Below are 19,304 nucleotides of genomic sequence, written 5' to 3'. Positions count from 1 at the left end.
CAGGGCTGTGGCTTCCTTGATGGAATCAACCCATCTCTTGTGTGGCCTTCCTCTTTTTCTACTCCCTTCTGTTTTTCCCAGCATTGTTATCTTTTCTAGTGAATCATGTCTTCTCATGCTGTGTCCAAAGTATGATAACCTCCGTTTCATCATTTTAGCTTCTAGTGATAGTTCTGGTTTAATTGGTTCTAACACCCAACTATTTGTCTTTTTTGTGGTCCATGGTATGCGCAAGGCTCTCCGCCAGCACCAGAAGGAAGAAGGTTTTGTATCTAAATCTTCTTGGCTGTGATCCATCAGAGAACTTGGAGTAGTCAGGCTGCGCAAGCATGCAGTTTTGACAGAGCTAGCGCATCAGAGCCAGTGGCTCATCCAGCTACGGATATATTTCCACAAGTCTGTTTCTGTAGCCATACAACCCTTAGCTGTACCAACCGTTCAGTCCCTCCCTTCTCTCCAAGCCAGGATTGGGGAACCTCAGGCCTGGGTGCCAGATGTGGTCCTCCAAGCCTCTATTTCTGGCCCTCTGAACTCTTCCTGGGGTACACCCACTTCTCCCAGACCACACCTTATAATGGCTGTGCATCACAAACAGATGATTTTGTCTGGCTGGAATGTGGCCTTCAACTCTGAAAATGGCTTTTGCTTCCTGTGGGTAAAGTTTATATTTGTGGCCCTGCCCATTTTTGACTCTGATCCTGCCCACTACTGACATGTGGCCTCCGGAAAGTTGCTCAGAAAGGAATGTGGCTCCCAGGCTGAAAAAAAGTTCCTCACCCCGTGCCCCAGGCTTTCTGGGGCAGGTCCCATCAGAAGAAGGCTGGCACAGGAGGAAAACGGATGAATTTAGTACCTTAACAATGTTGGGATTAAATTCAAGAAAGGAGGGGATTTTTTGAAGAATGCTGTATATTATATGCAACATAAAACAGTGCTTCTTTACATAGAACTTCCAGAAGCTAAATTCTTAAGGGGGGGGGAATGCATAAGATTGAGTCATAAAAATTCTCGTTCCAGACGTTAATAGTATTGTATTTTTATGCTATTTTATGTTCACCGCCCAGAGAGCTATTGCTAGTCGGGCGGTATATAAATTTAATAAATAATAATAATAATAGTCAGTGACCACTTATCTAGAAATCAATCAGTGTGAGCTTTATAATAGCTCCTTGTGAAATAAGATTTGTTAATAATACAGTTCTCCCCTTTTATTATTATTTATTTTATTTATTCATTCCATTTCTATACCGCCCTTAGCCTATGGCTCTCTGGGCGGTTCACAGCAAGGAATAAAATACAATGCAGTAAAAAATCAGATAAAATCATTAAAAACATACAACTAGAGCATTTAACAACTAATATAGAAGAAATTAACAATAAATATTAAAATGAACATTAAAATGCCTGGGAGAATAAAAAGGTTTTAACCTGGCGCCGAAAAGATAGAAGAGTAGGCGCCAGGCGCACCTCATCGGGGAGACTGTTCCATAATTCGGGGGCCACCACTGAAAAGGCCCTGGATCTAGTAACAGCCCTCCGAGCTTCCCTATGGGACGGGACTCGGAGGAGGGCCTTAGATGTTGAACGTAGTGAGCGGGTAGGTTCATAGCGGGAGAGGCGTTCCGCAAGGTATTTTGGTCCCGCACCGTGTATGGCTTTATAAGTCAAAACTAGCACTTTGAATCTAGCCCGGAAACAAATAAGTAGCCAGTGCAAATGCGCCAGAACAGGTGTTATGAGTGCGGACCGTCTGGTCCTCGTCAGCAGACTGGCTGCTGCGTTTTGCACTAGCTGTAGTTTCCGAATTGTCTTCAAAGGCAGCCCCACGTAGAGTGCATTGCAGTAGTCCAATCTCGAGGTTACCAGAGCATGGACGACTGAGGTGAGGTCACCACTATCCAGATAGGGGCGTAGCTGGGCTACCAACCGAAGATGGTAGAACGCATTCCGTGCCACCGAGGCCACCTGAGCCTCAAGTGACAGGAATGGATCGAAAAGGACCCCCAAACTACGAACCTGCTCCTTCAGGGGGAGTGTAACCCCATCCAGGACAGGTTGAACATCCACCACCTGGGACGGGAAGGCACCCACCAACAGCGTCTCAGTCTTGTCAGGATTGAGCTTCAGTTTGTTAGCTCTCATCCAGTCCATTATCGCAGCCAGGCAACGGTTCAGCACGTTAACAGCCTCACCTGAAGAAGATGAAAAGGAGAAATAGAGTTGCGTGTCATCAGCATACTGATGACAACGCACTCCAAAACTCCTAATGACCGCTCCCAGCGACTTCATATAGATGTTAAAGAGGATAGGGGACAGGACCGATCTCTGTGGGACTCCACAATGGAGAGTCCAGGGCATCGAGTAATGTTCCCCAAGCCCCTACCTTCTGGAGACGATCCAGCAAGTAGGAGCGGAGCCACCGCCAAGCGGTACCTCCAACTCCCAATTCCGTGAGTCTCTCCAGGAGGATACCATGGTCGATGGTATCAAAAGCAGCTGAGAGGTCAAGTAGAATCAACAGGGTTACACTCCCCCCGTCCCTCTCCCGACATAGGTCATCATACAGGGCGACCAAGGCTGTTTCTGTGCCGAAACCGGGCCTAAAACCGGATTGAAATGGATCAAGATAATCGGTTTCATCCAAGAGTACCTGGATGAATTTATTTATATCCCGCCTTTTGGCCAAAGGCCCTCAAGGCGGCTTACAAAGAAAAATAAACACAAGTATAAAAATACATCAATAAAAGCAATACAATTTACAAAAATTAAACTAAATAAATAACGTTATTAAGAAAAAAATGTCCTTTTAAAAAAAACACTACAGTCCGTGGTGATTCCAAAGCTTTTCAGTGTGAGGCTATACACATGTTGCCTGCAATGAATAGATTTAATGCTGTTAAGTTCCCCTGTTCCTGTTTCGCTTTTTAGCAAGGTAATGGATGATAACCATTTAACCTGTTCCAATAATTGGGAACATAGGAAGGCCATTGGCCCATCTAGCTCAATATTGTCCACCCTGACTGGCGGCAGCTCTCCAGGATTCCAAATGGGGTATTCCCAGCCTTACTTGGAGATGCTGCCAGAGATTGTACCTGGGACCTTCTGTATGCAAAGCAGATGCTCTGCCACTGGGCCACATCCCTGAGTCAGCCCAGCGACCCACCTAATTCAGTATTGACTACACTGACAGGCAGCAGCTCTCCAGGATTTCAGGCAGGGGACGTTCCCAGCCTTACTTGGAGATGTTGGGGGTTCAATCTGTGGCCTTCTGCATGCCAAACAGATGCTCTACCGCTGAGCTAAGTCCTTGGGGAATTGTCACATTTCCCACAGTGGCCAATATTAGGGCACGTCCAAAAATATGTAAGATACGCTTGAGTGATTTGGCATCTCCAAGTTCCAACATATATCTGATAAGTTCCCAAACTATGGTTTATTTACCCTGCAGACTTTTTTGGGGGGGGGGGAGAAAAATGCAATCAGCCCTCTTTCCAATACTATCACTGCTGGTTTTATTTTTCGAATGAGGTTACTAGGAGACGCGGCGCAGCGGCCCACTTTCTGCGTCGCCATGGTAACAGCTGCACGCCCGAGGAGCCACGTTAAGTCCCGCTGGCTCTCGCGAGAAAAGGCGACGCTCTCTCTCCTTCTTTCCCCACTTCTCCCTTCATGGTTACCATGGAGACCCACAGACGCCGTGTCGGGCCTAGCCGGCTTGCGGAGGCCTTTTCGATTGGCTGGCCGGGGATGTTCAGGTACGGCGCGGGGGCGGGGGGAGCTCCCTTAATATGTTGTAATAATTTCACCCCCTCCAAAATAATAAATCGTTGCCCTTTTATAAGGGAAAGCCTCCCTGGCGCTATGCATGCTGGGATCCAAAATGCAGCTCTCCTGTGAGGCGCAGAGGGGAGCCGCAAGATAAGTCTTTCCTTCCCCCCCAAATGTCAATACAGGGCATGGGGAGGGGACCCCCACTCTCAGCTCTTGTCTCTCTTTGCATGGGGTGATTTGCATACATGAATGCCAAATAAACTAGTAAATAATTGGAATTGCCCAGATAACTGTTACCCAGATAGGTATTTGGTGAGAAATGGGCGCGTGCCAAACATTGCGAGCACGTGGCTTCCCCCACCCAAAGAATCCTGGAAACTGTAGTCTACCCCTCAAAGAGCTACAATTTATTTTATGTCGAGTTACTGTGACATGTTTATCCCACCTTTCCTCCAAAGAGCTGAAGGTGGCTTTTAAACACTGTTCTGGTCCTCCCAATTTTATCCTCACAACCCTGTGAGGTTGATAAACCTCCGCCTCTCTGGGTGTTTCCCCCCATTTTCTTTTTGACAGAATTTCTTATTATTTTATTTTATTTATCACACTTATATCCCACCTTTCCAACAAACAGTTCAAAGTGGTGTGGTTCTCCCTCTCCTCATTTTATTCTCACAACAACCTTGTGAGGTAGGTTATAGGCTGAGAGACTGTGACCGCTTTAGTGTCACCCAGTGAGCTTCATGGCCAAGCTGGGATTTCAAGCCTGGTCTCCCAAAGTCCCAGTCTGACATTCTAGCCACTACGCCATACTGGCTCTCTAGCACCCTTGGCAAACTACAGTTCCCAGGGTTCTTTTTTGGTGGGGAGTAATGTGCTTTAAATATGTTTAAAAGACTTAAGCCTGCAGTTATCCTTCCTGATATTGACCCCCACTGAGCACAGCAGCTTTTATTCCTGAGTATCACCCACAAAAGTTACTAGTCCACAGCGGTTCTCCTTAGCCTGCAGCTGATAGTGATTTTGCTTGACCGCTCGCTGCTAGGTTTGCTGTCTGTATAAAGCACTCTTGCAAATGAGCTACACTGATTTTTTCCCCTTAGAATTCCAAGTCAACACCGGCGACGAGAGTGGTAGTTATCAATAGAGATGAAATCACTAAAGCTTTTTCAAGCAAACATAGATTTAAAAAAACTATGTCTCTGGGCGCCTTGCTGAAATGGAAGGGCCATAGTCAGCGGCAGAGCATCTGCCTTGCATGCAGAAGGTCCCAGGTCCAATCCCCGATGGCATCTCCAGGTAAGGCTGGGAATGTCCCCCTGCCTGAAACCCTGGCAAGCCGCTGCCAGTCAGTGTAGACAATACTGAGCTGGATGGACAATGGTCTGACTCAGTATAAGGCGGACTTCCTATGTTCTGAGGGTATCTCCAACTGTACAGAATGCTGTTTTTTATCTACTGCTGAAATAATGGTAGGGCCAGTCCTCTAGGTGACTGCTTAAATACGAGGCTGATACTGACATCTGTGGTAATTGTATCTCTCTCTGCCACATTTTTGTCCCATTTTAACCTACCTCAGGTTATCCTTCATCACTGTTTTTGCTAACTTCTCTCTCCCCTCCACCACTTGAGGAGTGATATTCACCCAAGCACTCAAAGCAGACGTTTTAAGGTAGTGTTTGGGTGTATGCTCAATTTTATGAGTTCTTTTTATTTCTGTGTGGTTTATTTTTATGTACTCTGCTGAGAAATGCTAAGAAAATTAAGCGGTATAGAAATGCCTTAAATAAATAAGCAATGCTGTCTAATTTTGTTTGGTTTGCTTTGCCTTTTTCTCAGTTAACCTAGGGGAGGGGAAATCTGCTGCAAGCCAATCCGGAACCCAGGAGTGCTCTGCAGCATGACCTTGGTGGGGGTGTCACGTGTCGTCCCCAGTGGGAAAGTCTACAGACAGATCTTTGATGATGAGGTACAGCGAGGGCACAAGCCAAAAGGGCTGAGTCACAAGAAAGGGTTAAGCTTTGCACCCTCTTTTTGCCTGGCTGGAATGAGTCCTTGAACTCTGACTATGCCTCTTGCTGTGAGAGTGTGTGTAGAAACGAGCCTTCTGTACAATGGTAAAATTCACAGTCATTTTGCCCCAGAGCAGATTTTGCCCGCCACTGATAAATCTCCTCACATTACGATGTTCGTGTCTCTGGGGGGTTTCCCCCCCCCCCCCGTTTCTTTTTGACAGAGTCTCTTATTTATTTATCTATTATGTTTATACCCTCTTCTCCAAGGAGCTCAAAGTGGCAGACAAACATGGTTCTCCTCCTCCCTATTTTCTCCTCATAACAACCCTGTGAGGTAGGTTAGGCTGAGAGGCAGTGACAGTAGCCCAAGGTCACCCAGTCAACTTAGTGGCTGGGATTTAAACAATGGTCTCCCAGGCCCCACTCTCTAACCACTACACCACTGCGCTGACTGGGAGGAACTGAATGAGTGCAGTCTTCCTGACTGGTTCTATGCTTGATTTAGTTATTCGTTTGTTTTGCTGGCCCCACTTTATCAATAGATCCTGGCAGTTTTTCTGCTAACGTTCGCTTCATGAGAAATGGAAAATAAGGACAGTTTTCCTTCCCCTCTTACAACACTGGAACTCAGGGCCGTCCAATGAAGCTGAATGTTAGAAGAAGACAGACAAAAGAAAGGAGTTCTTCACACATTGCAGTTAAACTATGGAATTCGCTCCCACATGAGGCAGTGATGGCCACCAACTTGGATAGCTTTAAAAGGGGATTAGACAAATTCATGGAGGATAAGGCTAGCAGTGGCTACTAGCCATAATGGCTGTGCTCTGCCTCCACAGCCAGAGGCAGTATGTGTCCGAATGCCAGTTGCTAGAAACCGCAGGAGGGGAGAGTGCTCTTGCACTCAGGTCCTGCCTGCGGGCTTCCCATTGGGGCATCTGGTTGGCTGCTGTGAGGACAGGATACTGGACTAGATGGGCTATTGGCCTGATCCGTCAGCTAGGCTCTTACATTCATGATTCTTTATATACTAAACGCTTTTATTGTATACAAAAAATGACAACAAAACATGATGAAGAATTAAATCAATGGGACCCAGTGTATCCTCTGTTTCTTGTATGTTTAAGTGCACCCACCTTAACCTTAAAGGAGATTTCTAAGCTATTGTATTTTGGCTTTTGCAAGATAAACCTCGTGCGCACTCTCGGAGAGGTGAGGAGCAAGAGAGCACATCAGAAGCTCCCCCAGATTCCAGGAAAGATTCCGCTGGTGAGGGATGTGGAAACCTGCTCAGGCCATGGGTTTTTATCGCACCGTCAGCAGACATGGGTCGAGGGGATGCCCAACGATGACATCACTGAAAATCCGGTGCAATACAAGTAAGCAAGAAAAATGTGATGTTCTTCTGCACTGTCTCTCTAAGCCAGGAGGGGGCAGACCTTTGGCCTTCCAGATGTTGCTGATCTGCAACTCCATCAGCCCCGGCAAGCATGGCCAATGACCAGGAATGATGGGAGTTGTTCAGCAACATCTGGAGGTCAGAGGTGTTTGGAGGGAGGCTCTGTTTCTTAAGGGGAAGCTTGCAGGGGCCCCCAACAGAGTCTATTACTTCCACTCCCTCCTGGCTCTCAGAGGGTATCTTTTTTGGCAGCACTACCTGTGTTGGCTTGCTTATATCAGGAGCCTGTGGCCCTCTAAATATTCTTAGACTCCAACTCCCATCAGTCCCAGCTAGCCTGGCCAGTTGCCAGGGACAGGGAAGGGCCACAGCTCATTGGCGGAGCCCTGAAGAAGTCGCTGCCAGTCAGTGTAGACAGTACTGAGCTAGATGGGCCGAAGGTCTGATTCAGTATAAGGCAGCTTCCTATGTGCCTACATGCCTATGAATAAAATTACATTTAAACATTGTACAGCATCTAGCACAGCGAATTACAATTGCTGCAAGAGGCAGAAAAATTATCCAACCCCCCCCCCTCAAGTGGTCTTCCAAGACCGTCAGCAACTTTTAAGTAGTCCTTGGGGGGGGGGAGTTTGGGAACCGCTAGACTAGATAGACCATTGGTCCAATCCATCAGGACAGTTCCTGTGTTCTTATTGGGAAATACTTCAAGGCTATACTTCAAGGTTTCCCCCTCTTCCTGTTTCTGTTTCAGAGAAGCTGCAACTGTGGCATTTCTAAAGGCTCAAGAAAGTGACAATGTCATCGCTGCCCGGGAAGTCAGAGGCCTGGCTGAAGTCATTAGTAAATGTTACTTAATTTAATTCTGGCATTGTAATTGGTGTTCTTAGCATACATGGTATCTGTCATTCATGCTGTAGAGACTTCCAGACTAGACTACTGCAATGTGCTCCACTTGGGGCTGCCTTTGAAATTGCAGCTGGTGCAGAATGCGAATGCCTGGCTTTTGGCTGAGGCTGGGCAATCAGATTGTATTGTGCCGATCCCTTGCCTCTTGCACTGGTTACCATCAGTTCATTTCCGCGCTCATTGGAAAGTGCTGGTGATAACCTTTCAACCTCTAAAACAATCAGTGGGGTCCTGTTTTGGAACATTTTTTTAAGGCTACATGAATGTCAGTCAATCCAATAGTTTCGCTTATAAATTGTCTAAGTAATTGTAAACTTTATACTAGCATGTGCACAGAGTTTTGAACTCCCTGCCTTCCTGCCTTCCTGCCTTCCTGCCTGCCTGCCTTCCTGCCTGCCTTCCTGCCTGCCTGCCTGCCTGCCTGCCTGCCTGCCTGCCTGCCTGCCTGCCTGCCTTCCCTCCTGCCTTCCCTCCTGCCTTCCTTCCTGCCTTCCTTCCTGCCTTCCTTCCTGCCTGCCTGCCTTCCTTCCTGCCTGCCTGCCTTCCTGCCTGCCTGCCTGCCTGCCTGCCTGCCTGCCTTCCTGCCTGCCTTCCTGCCTGCCTTCCTGCCTGCCTTCCTGCCTGCCTTCCTGCCTGCCTTCCTCCCTCCCTCCCTCCCTTCCCTCCTTCCTCCCTTCCCTCCTTCCTCCCTTCCCTCCCCTCCTTCCTTCCTTCCCTCCTTCCTTCCCTCCTTCCCTCCTTCCTTCCCTCCTTCCTTCCCTCCTTCCTTCCTTCCCTCCTTCCTTCCTTCCCTCCCTCCTTCCTTCCCTCCTTCCTTCCCTCCTTCCTTCCCTCCTTCCTTCCCTCCTTCCTTCCCTCCTTCCCTCCTTCCCTCCTTCCTTCCTTCCTTCCTTCCTTCCTTCCTTCCTTCCAGTTCCTGAGAAGAAGAGCAGCAACATCATTGAACGAATCTCAGAGAGCAGGAGGTGCCGTTACGAAGAAACCGTGGAGACACTAAGGCAGGACTTGGCGCATGTTGGGAAGGTGAGGCGGCCCTCCTCAGTGGCCAGTGTGGTGGAAAAGAACAGAGACTGACCACCTTTCAGGATGGCTGTGATAACGTTATTTTTTCTGTTGCTGCAGCAAGGGGAGAGAGAGATCTTACAAGACTGTGTTGTAAGGAAAAACGGAGCTCTCTCTGCTCTTTTGAGAGGTTGGTCAATACTTATACTAAGAGACAGGCAGGTTACAAGCAAGTGTCACATGATATGATAAGGGGAAATTTGTTTCAGGGGGCTCCTAGCAGAAGCTTCAGCAAGTACCTAATAATAACATTCTTCCAACCACAACCTAACAAGTGACCATTACAGTTTGGGCCTCTGTCTTTAGCTTAACCACAGACTGTTCAATTTCCTTTCAGCTGTTGTTTTCGTGGCCTGTCAGTTTTTCCCTCCCCTTAAATATTAGACAGGGGCCATATCTTTTTGGCACCCACTGAAGACCTTCCTCTTTCAATAAGCCTTTTAAGTAGAGACCTTATCCCAGTCTGCGTCTGTGCTGGAATTGCTTTTTAAGATGTTTTTAAAGCTTTTTTAAAAAAGAAGTTTTTAAAGCTTTTTTAAAAAAGGTTTTTTGTTTTAAGATGTTTTTAAAGCCACTCTGTTTTAATATATTTTAGTGTCTGTTTTTACGATGTTTTATAGTGTTTTCAGGGTTTTTGTTTGCTGCCCTGGGTTCCTACTGGGAGGAAGGGCGGGATATAAATTTAATTAATAATAATAAAATAATAATATATTTAAGTCCTCATTCATCAGCATCTTGGTTGCAATTTCTCCTAATAGACACATTGTTGTATACAGCTTTCCCTACAATATAAAGTGTTTTTGTACGTGATATACACTAACATGTGAACACTTTACCCTAGCGTATGCAACTTCGTACACATTACTTGGATGGAGAACTGCACTGCAAAATTTGCAGGAGAGTGAATGTCAAAAGGGTGGCTGTGTTTTGGTTTGCATATGGTTTCAGAAAGTGCAAATTAGGTCAGTTTGCCCTGAGATGTAAACTGAATCAAATTTCTCCACCATCCCTAGGAGGGGCAAACCTGACCTCCCAGGAGGTGAGTTGCTGCTGCTTACCAGGAGGAAGAGAAGGGCAGGCAAAGCGCCAGTGAGGTCAGTGCTCTGCCTCCTGGTAAGCAGCACCAACTCACCTCCCGGGAGGTCGGGGAAGTGCCTCTGCTCCACCACGCTACTGCCCATCAGAGACGGGAGAGACATTCGATTTTGTTTGCATTTTAATGAGGAACTACCTCTTTCACAATCCTCAAACCAGTATTGGGACCGAAACACAGCTGTCCTTTGAAATTCGACCTCCTTTCGTGGTACACTTCTCCAGCCAACCAACACGGACAAAAATGCATACATGAGGAAAAGGTGTGTGTAAAAATGCATAAATTAGTGAAAATGACGTGCAAGAAATACATGATCTTAAGGGAAATGGCATGCATGAAAGTGCAACAGTCAAAACCGCCTACAGAAATATGTGCGTTAGGAGGAATTTGCACTGAAACGCTGGAGAATTTTCATGAGAATTTTTTTTTTTTGAAAAATTGCAAATTTCTGTGGAGAACTGAATTTAAGATTGGCCCCTGAGGTCTGTCTCAAGCATTGCTATGGGCCACGCTGCATCGGGATGAGCCGCGCTGCTTCGCCATGGAGACCGAGCGGGCTGAGATTCCCAGCAGCGTCCTGGATGACCTGTGCAGTCGACTTATTTTGCACATTCCCAGCAAGGAACGAGACAATGTCACCTGAGTGTCTTTTCAGACTGAGCTTGCCCTCTGGTTTTACTTGGTTTCCATCTCAGGAAATGGAGCTGTGCTTTCTGGAGCCTGGGAGGCTGTTTTTGTCCAAGCTGTCAGAATCTGATCATACCATCGAGTCCCTTTTCCACGTTTCCGACGACAACACCAGCCTGGAGACTTACACCATACAAGTAAGGAGTGCATTGCACTCAAGCTAGCAGAACCTGAAAGCTGTCTGTCACCTGTCTGGGGGCCAGGCAGGTGTCTCTCCCAGTCCTACCTGGAGATGCCGTCGGGGACTGAACCCGAGACCTTCTGCAGGCCAAGCAGGTGCTCAGCCGCTGAGCTACGGCCCTTCTCCTCAAGACAGTGGACAAGGGAGCCACTTGGAAAGGATCTGGATTGGTTCTTGACAGACGGAATCACAGGCCATAGAAAACCGTGCTTTGCATTCAAAAAGCATGGAACAGACTCCATCCTTTCCTGATGCACGTTAAATAATATGGAGCCGCCCCCTCCACCCCATCCCTGCAGCTCCCCTGTGGAATTCATATCTCATGTCTTCCTTGCAGGACTTTGAGAACATGTGGAACCTTGTCTTCCAAGAGACCTTGAAAAGGAGGCAGTGGATCCGAGAGCTGGACAAGGCCTTGCGCAAGGCAGAGGTGGATCGAACTGAACGGGTGAGGACAGAGTCCACGAAGATACCAACCTGAGAGCCCCGGGTGGGTCTGGGTACAACCCAAGAGCAAGAACAGCAACACTAAGAACGTATGAGAAGCACAAGGTGGCAGAGCAGCAATCCTCCCTTTGTACTGCCACGCAAGGTTATTTATGATGGCGATGACGGTTTGTGTAGCACCCTCTATGTATGTGGCGTTTTGCAGAGACTGAGAGCGCTCAGGCCCCTCTCCCAACGGGCTAACAATCTAAAATGCAGACATGAGGGAGAGAAAGTAAAATGGTGGCGGGGTAAACGGGAAGAATGTGGGATTATTTCAACTGCATGTGCTCAGGCTTAATGACATAACTGCAGCCTTCGACAGTCTCATGCCTTCTGGGTGTTTTGGACTATAACTCCCGTCAGCCCCACTCAGCTGGGAAGGTTGCTCAGGAAGGGAATGTGGCCCTCGGGCTTCAACAAGTTCCTCATGCCTAGTATGGTTCTTTGAAAGTGTCAAAAAGGGGTTGCTTCCTGCTGGCACCCACACATGTGGTTATAGAGCCAGCCTCTCTGCTGAGACGGGAGGCTGGCTCGTTAGGGCAAACTGCACACTGCCCCACCCACCTCTGCTGACCTTCTTCAGTGGGTGGCAGCCCTGGCTGTCAGCTTTCCCCTCCCGAAGCTCAATGTTGCCCTTGTGGAACTCAGCAGGAAAGAGGATGGGGATACAGCTAGAATTAGTTCACTTTTCCTCTGCCTCCTGTGGGCATCCTTGCTTTCCGCCCCACCATTCTCAATGGCCATCAGCCGCTATTGGCTGAGGAGCAACAGTCAGCCCAGTGCCGCCACCACCAACCTGTATGTTCTTTATCATGGCATCCCTCTGCTTTCGTTTCCAGATCAAAGTCTTGCTGAACAAATATACCAAGATTCTGGAAGACATTGCCTATTTCTTATCCTCTGATGTCCACAGGTTCATACACAAAGAAGCCATGGTAAGGCCTCCCTTTCTGATATCTGGAATTCTCCAGTAAAATAAGCCCAGGTTTTGCAATGACAAAACTTGTTTCTCCTGTACTTTGGAAAGGAACTATTGAAACTGGGCAAATTTGCAAACCTAATTCTGGCGGCAAAATGAGTTTAATAAAACTGGTCTCTCTGTGTGTGTGAGAGAGAGGGGTGTGTGGATGCGAGCGAGGTTAGCATAACGGACAGGAAAGAGGGATAGGATATGTGGGACATTGTGGAGAAAAGGAGCAAGGACAGGTTGGTTCTGGAATCCCCAACACAGGACCTGCAGGCGCAATGGTGCCCATGAAAACCTCTGCATTCTTCTTCGTCCACACACACTCCCTTCACCAGGAACAGTGGAAGCTGGCTTATAAGAGCAGATGGGCCACTGCCCCACAACCTCAGTCTGCCTTTACCCAGTCCCCACCTGTCTTACTTACATCCAGTCTTGGCTGTCAGCTCCCTCTTCCTTAGTCTCAGTGTTGCCCCTTGTAGAATTCAGCAGGGAGGAGGATGGGCAAAACTAAAATTAGTTGGCTCTGTCTCTCATTGGCTCTGGCACCACCTCCTCTGGGCAACTCTGCCTTCCACCCCACCAGTCCCAGTGGGCCACCACCACAATGGTACCAGAGAACAATAAAGGGTTGCATTCTGCTTGGTAGACTCATTAAAATTAACATGCCCAAATTAGCCATGCCCATCAGTTTCAGTGGCTCTCCTCTGAATGACGTTGGATACAATCCATAGTCTTTATCCAACACACAAACTCGTCTGCATCTCTTGATTGCAGATGATAAACCAAGCCCTACTGGCCAACCGGAGAGCATTAGCCAGGCTATTCATTAATCTGATGGAAGCGGACCTGAAGAGAGATGTCTTTCATCAGCGCAAGCTGGAGGAGAAAATGATGACCTGGAGAGCCATAAAGAAGCAGAAAGTAATTACCAGTTTCAGGTCAGAAATGTTGGCAGGAGAAGATGGGTGTCGATTTCCAATCGCACGGGATCCCTTGCCAAAAAAAAAAAGTGTAATCTGATGTTAGCTCATGTGCCCTGTAGGCAGTTCATGGAAAGCGAAAAAATCCAGAGCCCAAGCGCTGTGAAGTCAGAGCTGGAAAACATGCTAAAAGACCAGTTATCGCTCACCGAAAAGAGAACAACGCTCTTATACTCTCTGGGGTACGTGGAGAAAAGAATAAAATGCAACATCTCATTACTAAGAAAGTTTTAAAAAGCCCTGATGGATCCTGCCGAAGGCCCATCATTCTCATACTGGCCAGCCAAATGTCTCTGGAAAGCACAAAAGCAGGGTGTAAGTGCAACAGTGCTCTCCCTGCTTGTGATTCAGAGGCATATTGCCTCCGATAGCGGAGGTAATTCATAAGTAGAGCCCTGCTGAAGCAGACCAGAGGCCCATCTAGTTGAGCTCTCTGTTCTCACAGTATCCAGCCAGATGCCCCACTGGGAAGCCCAAAGGTAGGACCTGTGTAGAAGAGCAGCTCTTCCTACTTGTGATTCCCAGAAACTGGTACTGAGGTAGAACATAGCCATAATGGGTAGCAGCTGAGCTGATGTTTTGATGGGGTCAAAGCACCAGTGGTTGGCAAGTGAGGTGATGCTTTAACCGTTTGCTCTCTGCTATGGTCCCAGTCCAAATTCTCCCTGCCCTGCACCAGCAATTTGCATAGGAAAAAAGCTCTTCCTGAAATAAATGGAAAGGGCTTTTTTCCCTGTGCAAATTGCCAGTGTGGGAGGGGCACTCTAAATTGCAGCTGCATCCGGAAAGGGGGGGGAGAAGCGTATCCTATGCTGGCAATTTGCAGAAAAACAACCCTCACATTTAAAGACACAGATACAGAGCTAACATTTTGTCCAGTTTGGTCCTTAAGGGGCTTGATAATACCAGGAAGAATCCCATTGGCTCCTTATATCGCCTGACTCCTGCCAGCTCCTGGGCTGGCACAGAAGCAGTGCTGGTGGCTAAAGTACTTTAAAAGGGGGTGGGGGAAGAATCTGCTGTTTCCACTTATCTTATTGAGTCCTCCCAACACACACAATTTTCCAAATTTTATCCTACTTCCACTCCCCCCGCCTCCAACTTTCACTGGAAAAGATCCATGCGGAACTTTAACCTCAACTATAAGTGTAGTCAGTGCAAACTGAAACACAAATGATGTTTAAAATTTGTAATTCAGCCCTCCAGAGCTTTATGCACTTCCCTCCCTTCCTTGTCTTCTTAGCAATTTGTTGTCACAGATGCATTCTAAGGCAGAGATCAACGAATGGTACGAATCTGTTGTGGCTTTAAATAAGCGGATTGGTAAGCAACAAAAGTATTGTCATTGTGGTGTAGAGCAGCAATTTTATTTGTTTGAAAGATTTCGTACCCTAACTTTTCACCATAAATTCCCAAGGCAGATTACAACAATCTAATATACAGTTATAAAAACAGATAAAACTGTTATTAAGAAAAACAAATAAGTAAAACCATTCCAAGTGAAGCAAAACAGTATGGGCTCATTCACACGGGAGCTGATTTTCGTATTAAAGATGCAGCTTTTGCCATTATGATAGATTTGCAAGGTTCACACTTCCTACCTTCCAATCTGCTGTTTTCCACTCACACTGGTCGGTGTTCCTCTGGAAAAGTTTAGTATCAGTGTTTCCGTTTGGCCCCACCCTCAATTTTACATGTTTACTCCCCCTGGAGTATTGATATTGCTGATGGAGAAGGTGAGGTTTTTTTTTTCAGTTTCATTGTTTCTTGTCAATTGCAGCTGAAGCCAGGAGAGCAGTTGGGGTGCAATTGACACAAAACTATGTGAAACTGATGAGAGGGGGGAGTAAGTGAAAGGTAAAGTAGGCAGTGGCTGCCGCAAAAAGAGAGGAAGCCGGCAATGGGGCATAAGAGAGCCCGCCCACTAAAAATAACATTGAAGCAAACCGCCTACATGGAGGAGCGCAGTGAAGCTTTCCTTTTTGCACTGTAATTGAATTGGGTTGATACAGATTTAAAGGGGAAAACTGACTTCTATCTTTTGCTTGCCTGCAACGTCATGTGAACCATGCAAATTACAAATGGATGCAAGTAGCATCAGACACACACTAAATCACCGTGTGGATGAGCCCTATATCTTCAAGGTTTGTTCTGTCTTTCCAGAGCGTGGTCCGGGGCCAATAGCCCAGCTTCTCTTACAGGCATTTTAATCATGATTGATTTTATGAATAGTGGGTTGGATACAACTAGCTTTAACTCCAAGTAGACCCATTTAAATGAATGGACCTAAGTTAGTCATGGCTGTTCATTTCAGTGGGTCTACTCTGAGTCAAAGTTACTTGAATACAATCCATTGTAAACACATCGGGTTGCATCCCAGTGATAGTCCTACTCAGAGTTGATGAGGGCTGGGCAAGAATTTCAATGAACTTCTAATTTCAAGTCAAATTTATAAAATTCACACTTTCTGAAACAATCTGAGAACCGAAACACAGCCATCCTTCGAAATTCACACTTATTTGAATTTTGTGGTGTCATTCGCCAAACAGTACAGTATTTACAAAAATGCATATATTAGAGGAAAGTGTACATAAAAATGGATGCATGAGTGAAAATAACGTGCAAATATGCATTATATGATGGCTTGCAAAAATGTGCGCATTAGGCAAAACTGCATACAAAAATCTGTTTATTACGAGAAATTCACACTAAAATGCTGGAGAATTTTCATGAGGTTTTTTTAAAAGCAATTTGCTACAGAAATGCAAAGAACTGAATTTAAGATTGGAAAAATGAGAGAACCGAAAAGGAGAGATCTTTCCATCCCTGGAGTTGACCCACTGAAAGCAATGGATGCGACGTTGGTTTCAGTGGGTCTACTCTGAGTAGTACTTACAGTTGGATACAACCCATCGTATGAAGTTTTATCATATTTTTGTTTTGTTGCGTGTGGGAGAGGATGCAAATACCTTTGGCTGTGTGCAATAAAGCCGTTGTACCTGTCCAAAGGGTGAGCGGGGGGGGGAAATCACAGGACAGAGAGGCTAGCTTGCTTAAATTCCGGAAGTCAGCCCTAGGAACGAGGGCAGAAAGGGGGGCCGGTAACAAGGGTGGAGGGAATGAGGAGGCACGGGTTGAATCAGGAGTGGAAACAGGCCACTTTGGAACTCCCTGCCTCTTGACATCAGGCTGGTGCTGGCACTGTATTCTTTTCGGTGCCTGCTGAAAACGTTTTTGTATAAGCAAGCCTGTCCAGACAGGTAGAATACTGCCATGTCTTTTAATCTCTTTCTAGCTAACTATTGATTTCAGTTATCTTCTTAATTTTTTTCCAGTGTTGGTTTGAAATGTTTTTAACTCTTTTTGATTATGTGTTTTAAAATTGTTGTAACCTGCCCTGGGACTTTTGGGGGAAGGGCAGGTAATAAATTGTAATTCTAATAATAATTCAAGTAATAATTCTAATAACAATAATAATAATCTGCTTTGAACTGTTTTTTATTGATCATTTAAATATTTTCATTTTCTTTTGTAAACTACTTAGAGGTATTATTACAAACAAGCTAGAAATGTGAAATAAATAATTATTGGCTTTTTTCATTGTGTTTTCAAAGCATTTCACACATTTACTGATGGAAAGGTGTGAAGATTTCATATCTGATTTTTATCCCCCACTTTTCCCCCTCTTTCTTTTTTTGGGGGGTGTGTGTCTCCCAAGATACCCACAACGTCCAACACATGATGAAAATTCGCCTCCAGTATGAGAAAGTTTGCCAGGAGTGTCTGTCAAAAGTGCAGGAGTGTAAGGTTAGTGGGGACAATCAACAATGTCATTATTAGTCTTATTGAAGATATGCACATCCTGCCTTTCAGCCTAACTGCAGCAGACAAGTGAAAATCAATACTTTATAAATATAAAATATATCTTTTTAAAAAAGATGATGATGATGACTTAATGATCTGTAAGGGATGATGATGGAAAATGTCCACTTCCCACTGCCAGACCTTAGATTGGGGCAACCACCATGCTGCTCTCTAGATGATGTTGGACCCCCATTGGACCTGGTCAGCATGGCCAATGGTCAGGGATGATGGGAGTTGGAGTCCATAATCATTTAGAGGGTGCCACTGTAGCTACCTCTGAGATAAATGCTGCTGATGCTGATTCTGTTTCCACTGCTGCTTTTTGAAGGTTCCATTGTGACCATGGGCCCTACAGTGTAGGGGGAAAGTAGCCCCCAAGAATGTGTGCCACTAGTACCCAGACATCTTCTGGGTGGAGAATGCGCCCCCAATAACACCACCATCTGAGCTTGACACCCTTGTAAAGTGTTCCACCACTAACTGGCAGGTCACAAGGGTGCTAGATCAGTTGTTTTAAAGCAGGAGCGGAGAAGCTTTTCTAGCTGGCAGGCTGATAACCTGATCATCACCCTGTGGGCTGCTTTGGCAGGTGGACAAGGCTATCGTATCTGTCAATCACCTGACGCCATAATGACCTCAGGTGACTGCTTCAAAGGGACTCGCTGACCAGCTGCTGACAAGCAAGCCCCACTTTGTCCATTGGCAGATGCAGTTTGGATTCAAACCACACTGGCAAATGGACATTTTTCCGTGGCAGACCAGCACAGCTCAAAGGGGTGAGCCCTTCAGAAGGGGTCACTGTCAGCATCAAGCAGTAACCCCCACTTGCCAAGGAACAATTGGTAGCACACTTTAAGCTCCTAATGGTTTCTTTAAAGCCACATAAAGTCAGAACTGGAGTAGGTAAGCATGATCTTGTTAGGCCTAATTTGGCCCACGAGCCAGAGATTCCCCATACCTATTGTAAAAGTAAAGCAATATTAATTCTCGACAATTGATACCGCATGGTTGCTTGTTTATAAAGCTGATTAATCCAGTCTTTTTTCCCCTCTTAGCAAAAACTGTTGGATGAGAAAATTTGCACAGAGAAAGAGGCTGAAAATATTGTGAATCCCAGTTTCTACCAGCTGGTTGGGAAGTTGCAGAGTCGGTTTGAACAGGAAGTGGAAATGATGGATGTAAGTTTGCCAGTGCCTCCTCTTAACACATTTTCAGCAAGCTGTATCAGAAATGGACCTGCCAAGACTCAAACTGGGAGACTTGCAGTCTGTGAAGTGATGCTCCTTGTGGGAAGCTTTCGGAGGGGGTGCCTTTCCCAAGGGCCCCCCAAAATCCTGGAGCTGGTATTCCTTCTTTGCATGCTTGACTCTTTATGTTGCAGGCTGACACATGAAGAGATAAAGACCACCTTGGCACAGCCTTTTTCATTACTTACTACATAAACAAAAAAGAAAAATGTATCTCAAAGACAGGAACGTAGGAAGCCGCTTTGTACTGAGTCAGGCCATTGGCCCATCTAGCTCCGTATTGTCTGCACGCTGACTGGCAGTGGCTGACCAGGGTTTCAGGCAGGAGCCTCTTGCGGCCCTGCCTGGCGATGCCATCAGGAATTAAACCTGGGACCTTCTCAGTGTCATGGGCCTTGCCCAAAATACGCTGGGAAGGATGATTTTTATTATTAAATTAGCTCAGTGCTTTTTGGCTCAGGTGCCCTTTTCAAGCGCTTCTTTGTTTCTTTACAGACTGCTCAGAAATAATCTGTTTCCATTGTTGAGCCACAAAAAAAAAACCCCACAATGTGACCTCACCTAATAAAATCTGTCCTCGCTGATTAAAACTGGGCCCTGCCAATCAGTTGACCAAATGCGCTGGCTGATCTGCCAATGACAGCTT

General features: G+C 46.3%; 1 protein-coding gene across 3 annotated transcripts in view; it reads left to right on the top strand.

Moving 5' to 3' along the window:
- The first annotated feature begins 3,653 nt into the window (after positions 1-3,653).
- The window catches only part of CCDC180 (coiled-coil domain containing 180), a 48,103-nt gene continuing 32,452 nt past the window's right edge, over positions 3,654-19,304 (top strand). Inside the window, exons 1-14 of one of the 3 annotated variants that reach the window (XM_061604283.1) lie at positions 3,661-3,755; positions 4,872-5,440; positions 5,608-5,737; positions 6,966-7,159; positions 7,934-8,022; positions 9,002-9,111; positions 10,939-11,067; positions 11,449-11,559; positions 12,440-12,535; positions 13,342-13,505; positions 13,610-13,729; positions 14,791-14,870; positions 17,266-17,354; positions 18,467-18,589. In XM_061604283.1, the coding sequence (XP_061460267.1) occupies positions 5,669-5,737; positions 6,966-7,159; positions 7,934-8,022; positions 9,002-9,111; positions 10,939-11,067; positions 11,449-11,559; positions 12,440-12,535; positions 13,342-13,505; positions 13,610-13,729; positions 14,791-14,870; positions 17,266-17,354; positions 18,467-18,589 (1,374 nt within the window). In that variant the 5' untranslated portion in view covers positions 3,661-3,755; positions 4,872-5,440; positions 5,608-5,668. Of the gene's footprint in view, positions 3,756-3,889; positions 5,441-5,607; positions 5,738-6,965; positions 7,160-7,933; positions 8,023-9,001; positions 9,112-10,938; positions 11,068-11,448; positions 11,560-12,439; positions 12,536-13,341; positions 13,506-13,609; positions 13,730-14,790; positions 14,871-17,265; positions 17,355-18,466; positions 18,590-19,304 lie in introns of those variants that run through there. The other 2 variants (XM_061604284.1, XM_061604285.1) reach the window with 2 other exon arrangements.

This window comes from Rhineura floridana, chromosome 20, assembly GCF_030035675.1.
Source record: "Rhineura floridana isolate rRhiFlo1 chromosome 20, rRhiFlo1.hap2, whole genome shotgun sequence".
NCBI classification, from domain to species: domain Eukaryota; kingdom Metazoa; phylum Chordata; class Lepidosauria; order Squamata; family Rhineuridae; genus Rhineura; species Rhineura floridana.
Note: the sequence above shows the minus strand (reverse complement) of the source record. Positions and strands in the feature narration are given on the sequence as shown.